This window comes from Epinephelus moara, chromosome 13 (assembly GCF_006386435.1).
Source record: "Epinephelus moara isolate mb chromosome 13, YSFRI_EMoa_1.0, whole genome shotgun sequence".
Taxonomy (NCBI): domain Eukaryota; kingdom Metazoa; phylum Chordata; class Actinopteri; order Perciformes; family Serranidae; genus Epinephelus; species Epinephelus moara.
The window spans coordinates 38,131,766-38,138,039 of record NC_065518.1 but is presented as its reverse complement, the minus strand read 5'-3'; the positions used below and the strand labels follow the sequence as shown (position 1 = coordinate 38,138,039).

General features: G+C 40.9%; 1 protein-coding gene across 2 annotated transcripts in view; it reads right to left on the bottom strand.

Moving 5' to 3' along the window:
• Nucleotides 1–1,302: 1,302 nt before the first annotated feature.
• fasn (fatty acid synthase) overlaps nucleotides 1,303–6,274 on the bottom strand; it is a 116,819-nt gene continuing 111,847 nt past the window's right edge. For both annotated transcript variants that reach the window (XM_050060257.1, XM_050060256.1), the window contains 2 exons: nucleotides 3,254–3,505; nucleotides 1,303–2,971 (listed from right to left, as the gene is read on the bottom strand). In XM_050060257.1, the coding sequence (XP_049916214.1) occupies nucleotides 2,834–2,971; nucleotides 3,254–3,505 (390 nt within the window). In that variant the 3' untranslated portion in view covers nucleotides 1,303–2,833. The remainder of the gene's footprint in view (nucleotides 2,972–3,253; nucleotides 3,506–6,274) is intronic.

Here is a 6,274-nt window from a genome sequence, read left to right as displayed (position 1 = left end):
AGTCGTAGAAAGGAGGAGAGCTATAAGTGCTTAAACAGAACCACTGTGGGTTAAGACTTGAAGTAGACGTTAAAGCAACTGAAGTGAGAAAGCAGGCTAGCAGAATTCACCAGAGCAGTACAGAGACGCTGCCCGTGTGCTCAGAAGCACACAAAGAATGCATTTTTGAGTGATTTCCGAGAAGTTATGATAAAATAAAAAAAATATTACAGACTATAGAATAGGACTGACAACCTCTCCAATGTCACGTCAATTAATTAACACTAGCCTATTTGTCGGCCTTTTATAATGCCTTTTTTTTTTTTGCTGTTGCGCTACTGCTGCGCTGTGTCTCCAGTTGAAAGTGGTGATTTGCTAAATACATTCTACAATAATAAATTAGATAAACTTTTGGTCTATAATATTGCTGGCTATATTACGCATTTTAATAAAAAAACGGAAGAATTAAAGAAATAAACACCGAAATAATTAGTGGAAACTTTTTTTTTTTTTTTTATTGATAACATACTAACACACACACACACACACTCATTGAACATGCGATTGAATGAATGAATGAACATTGGAAGCGGTTCAGCCGCAGTCCCGCCGGCTGGCGCGGTCACTGTTGAGATTACATTCGTTTGTTATTATTAACAAAATGTTTTTTTTATTGACCGTATGAATGGTTTCGTTTTCAAATAAATATTTGGAGACGAAAATGTATGCTTTGGTGTACTTTTATAGAGTTTTGCATTATGTATAGCCTGCCTGTATGTATCAAAATGTTTAATTTTCAGCAGCGGTCTGTGTATAAATGCTCAGAAGTCTAGTGTGTTTCATTTTTGTAACTTATAGGCTTCAGAAAACATACAAGACACATTTTTAGGAAACGTCACAGGAAGAGAAGCTTGTAGGTTTTATCTAAACAGAGTTATTTGCATTATAAAAACCCAAACGGTCTGTCAGACCGTTGTGGCGGTTCTAGGACAAGTGCACTTACATTGATATCACTTCCATAAAATAAAACGAGAAATTGGAGAGGATTGAAAAAAATGTTAAAATTAAATTAGGGAACTGATCACAGTATTGTCTCTGTGTGTTTTTACATCTATTGTTGCTTTTAATTTGCAGCTATACTTTTAATGAAGCTGACATGTCATGACAGTCAAGCACCAGTCAGTGCAAGCCCAAATTGTTTTCACAGTCGATATACAGTGTAAGCCCAGTGGATTAACAAGACAGAAACCAAGACATTCATACATCATGTTTATTTCTATCTTTCACATGTTGAATTTATGGAAAAACACAAAACACTCATAAAGTGATCAGTGAGAGGCCTTTATTAGTCATAACAATACATACCGGGAATATTACAATGTAAGACATTAACATAGACTGTCACTTCCTTTTCACTGCAATCAGTCACCACAATTGCCTCAAGTCACCTGACCCTTCACTGACCAGATCAGAGGTCTCAGAGATCAGGTTGGCTGCTATATGCTATTCTATAGTGGGAGTGGATTGCTCGACTGGGTATCATGAAACTAAGTGAGGGTGATGGGAGTCAGACAGCTCTGCGAGGACACAGCCTTTCAGCAGAGATCCAGGACAGAGGATTCTGCTGTCCAAATCAGTTAGTAGTCATTCACAACCTAACAGCTGATTTGAGAGAGGATGCGACACTTAGTGAGACATTTTCCTACCAAACCTACTCAGTGCATCACCATGGGTCTATCAAAAATACTGTAACTGTCACTAGTTTTCACCCTCAGAATAACACCCTGTGTTCACACAGAAGTCAATCATTTGTTAGTAAGGGGCAAAGCAACCAATAAACTCAACAATGTGTTGGCATTAACAAGTTTGTCAGCTGGGAAAAATTTGCCAAGACAGACCCTTTGACCTTATCAGATATCTACATACACTTGTTTGCTTATTAGTGGGGTCTTATTTCAGATAAAAATAACATTGGTTACGAACATTTATGATTATGTTTTATTAGTATCAGGGCATGAGGGTGTTTTAGGGGCATCGATAATTATTTACACTTCAAAATAAAAAAAAAATCCCTTTTCAATACACTGAATTTGAAAGTATGTTTTCACCATGTCCTGTCAAAACCACCATGACCATGTTTTAGAGATCACAAGATATATATATATATAATGTATTAACCATAAATTGCAGAAAAGGCACGAATTGGTGCAGTCTTTGATGCTCAAAATTTTGGTTGGAGGCACCGAGACACCACCACTTAATATGTGTCCTCCAAATAATGAAAAAAATCTGTGCCTTTGAATAATATGACTGACTTGCATATGTGTGAGCTCACATTTGCATCATAGATTGTTTTAGGTCCGTCTGGGCCAAAATGCCTGGGCTGATTTTACTGTCCAGGTCCAGCCCTGCAAAAACCTAATTTTCTTGGACTGTTCTGTAAAAAACGCTCAAATACTTAAAAATGTTGTGTTTTATAAATTGCCAATAATTAATAGTCATCCACTATACGTATGTGAATGTTGATTGATAAAATTGGTATCCTTTATACAATCCAAAAAAGGCTGACTGAAACATGGTGAGACATAACTTACTGTACACACTGACAGCACATTTTATTTATCAAACAGGAAGATACCAGCTAAGAGCTCAGATAGGTTAGGGAGAGTGTCCAGTGCTTGAATTGACCAATGAGTTCTGAAAAGGTGCATATGGGATATTCGATCAAAATGGCACAGAGCGTTAACATGCTGTGGAGTATTCTCACTCTATAAAACAAAGTTGGACAAAGACAGATTCTAGGAATGTTGTGGAAATAGTGTGGAGGTGGAGGGTGTGGTTGGGCAGGACATGCCTAACCCTCCCTCACTGTGACCCGCGGCTCAGCCAGTGAGCTGTGGATGATGCTGCTGATGGACTCCACCCCCTCTCCTTGCAGGAAGGTGCGGTGGTCTCCCTCAATCATGTGGACTGATACCTTGCCATCACATACCTGACGAAAGACACACCCATCAGACACAACTTAATCAGCATTTAAGCTCAGAGCGATTTTAAGATTATTTGTCAAATACTTGTGTTTTCACTATATATAGTTAAATGTGTGATAGCATACACAAGAGGACCTGCAGTAAGTCTAATGTGCAATAATAATAATCAGGATCAAACTGAAATTACTGCCTCACAGTTTTATGCCTCTGAACCAGTCAAGTTGCAGTTACAGATTACATCCATGTGTGTTCAGACACTGAGGTGAATGTGTGTGAGTATGCATTACCTCGCTGAGCTTGTAGTCAGCTCCCAGGTTTTGTTCATATTCACTGCTGGTTTTGGCACGCAGTAGCGTCACTTTGCCATGGTATTTTGTCGCAGGCACATAGCCATCAGCAGCCTTCAGCTTGTAGTAAAAGGTGATGGCCGCAAAGTGCAGTGAGTCTCGGCTGATGTTCTTGTGGCTGGAGGTGATAAGGTCCACTGCAGTGTTGACACGGGCTCCCAGGTCTGACAGTGGGAGAAGAGTCTCCACAAGCTGCAGAATAAGAGAGGCCAGGGGTCAGAGGAGAATTTACTTATTGAAGCAATATATATAGTGATAGACCAGACCACAGAACAGCACTTAAACAAGGACAAACCACCTGCATGTCTTTGGACTATGTGAGGAAACTAGAGAAAGTAGTAATAGGCAAAAAGAGCTGCGCACTTAAAACATCAGTCCAAAAGCTTCTTAATTCTGGTGCGGTAGTCTGAGATAAAAGTCAAAAAGCGGAAAAGGACTCGCACACAGAAAACAAATGTAGACTGAGAGTCTTAATGAAAGATCATTTTACTGGGGATCTTCAAACAAACAAGCAGCAAACGTTTCAGTCCTCAAGGGACTATCGTCAGTGCATATGGAAGAAGAAGAAGAACCCAGATAAAACCCACATTGGCAGGGGAGAACATGCAAACCACACAGAAAGGCCCCTCTCTTCAGAACCATGAACCCTTTTGCCTTAAGGCAACTCACCTCACTAAACCCCTGCACTTGCCTGAGAAGGACTAAATGCATTTTTAAATATCCCATGGAAAGAGAGACTCACTGCAGCCGGTTCTATTTTGTTCTGGAAATGTCAGCATGCAACCATGTTCTGTGGACTGTTGGGATTCACAGGACCACAGATGATTTATCATTTCGTAAAATCATCACTGGACATTTAAAGGCTTTTTCCTCTGCATGCTCTTTGTCTTCAAACAAAGAGAGCTAGGTGACACCCATCTCCACAGGAGGTCTCACCTCACACCTCAGTGAGACACAAGTCTCACAACTTGATTGGACAGTACTGTTACAGTGACCCTCTGTGATGTCACCAAACTCTAAGCTAAGTCCTGCTCCTTTCAAGCGCTCTCTCTTGCTCTGGAGCTACAACAGCTCACAGCTATTGCTCCAACTGCGGAGCAGCTCACACCTCTCTCCGGCTGGGCCTGGAACAGCCCAGAGGCCCAGACTCTGGCTCCGTAGCCCCGAACCACTAAAAGGAGGGCAATTGATCATAGACTCTCTTGCAAACACAAGGTTTGCAACTAGCTTTCCAGCAACAAAGAGAACCAAGTGAGTTAGCACCCAGCGTCTAACTCTGCTAAACCCTGAACGACCAGCTTCCTCAGAGTTTCACCTTTGGAACAAAGGACACAACAAAGACTGCAGCTGAAACCACGAACAAAGGACACAACAAAGACTGCAGCTGAAACCACAGTTCTTCTCAGCCTTCTTCTGCTGGCTAACAAAGCAGTACACCACCAAGTGACTCTTTCTCCCATCCATTCAAGGATCGGTAACGTAACAACTGGGCATAGCTTATCACAGCTTTACAGGCTAAGCAAGACTGTTTAACTTGTTGTATGTGATTTAATGCTGTCATTGAGTTATTGTTGTGATAGTTTGCAGTTAGGTCATTGATTAGGTGGCTTCGCCAAAGCTAAGTGTTTAGTTTGCTAATACTGTTCACAAACAGATTCTTGCACCCAACTAAACAATCTCTGCACTAATCCACACGGTTTGCAACACACGTCACATTGACACAGACTCATTAACAAATAGGCTTTCAACAGAGCTACACCCTAACAGACATCTCAAAGTTCCCGCTTCTTTTCCTTTGTCTTTTGCTGCGTTCCAGGCAAGTTTCTGAGCCCGTAAGTCACCACTTCAAGTCACGACTCACGACTTCATAGCGTTCCAGGCAAGTCACGCCAAACTCTCAAAGCAACATGGCGGACCGTGCGGGGTTTATGTTTGTTTATGATCACTTCTGTCACCAAAGGTGCCGGTTCCTTGCTCATTTGAGCGAAACGGAGGAGGAGAAACGGCGCATAAGGTCACAGATGCTATTATACTTTTTTTTTAAAGTTATCTGTGTGTTTGGAAACATATTTTGTATTGATTTATTCTTGCACTGGAAACCAGCTGTTAGAGCAGCTGCCAATAATGCGTTAACATTAGGGTTATTTTATGTCTATTTCTCACCGTGTATCACCTGCATCAACACCGCATCCATGGAGCTGCCATTGTTGTTTAGAGGAGTAAGGTCATTGGTTTAGAGGGTTGTGTGATGTCAAAAAGTGTAACTGGGAGTACATCGATCTGGTACGAGTTCACGGGTGGGAAGTTACAGGTTTGACTGCCGTTCCAGTGCACTTTCACGGGTAGAAGGTTGTAAAAACATGAGTGACAGGTTGCCTGGAATGCAGCGTAAGTCCTGACCACACGGTCAGACAAACACCTCCCCCGACCTGAAGCCAGCCTTGATTCGGCCATTTTGGTAGTTCTCTGTTGTCAGCCATTTTGTTTTGTAGGCCAAACGGCTCCTTGATCACCACACCCACCTTTGTCTTTCTCTTCTTTCACTCTCTCTCTCACACACACACACGCACACCAAGCTTGTATATAGTTAGTTAGAATTTGTGTGTTTTGATTTGCTTGCTAGTTTGTGAATAAATATAATTCTTTGGAATCATGCCTGCTGTCTGTTTAATGTTGCACAAGAGTGAATAGTCAACCTCTGCTGCGTCAAGAACTCCGAAATCCTTTTGGTTGTTGTCATTAATTTAATTATTAATCAAACTCCAAATTAATAGTTTAGCCTATTTTATGAGACTGATATCTTTAACTGGCTATCATTTTTCCCTTTTTGGGAATGGTGCCCCATGAGGTGATTTAATGTTAATTAAGTCACATTATTTAACATAATTGTTAATTATTAATAATAATTATTAATTATTTCCGATAGCCAATTAAATCCCTACATATTTGGTGCCTTCCGAT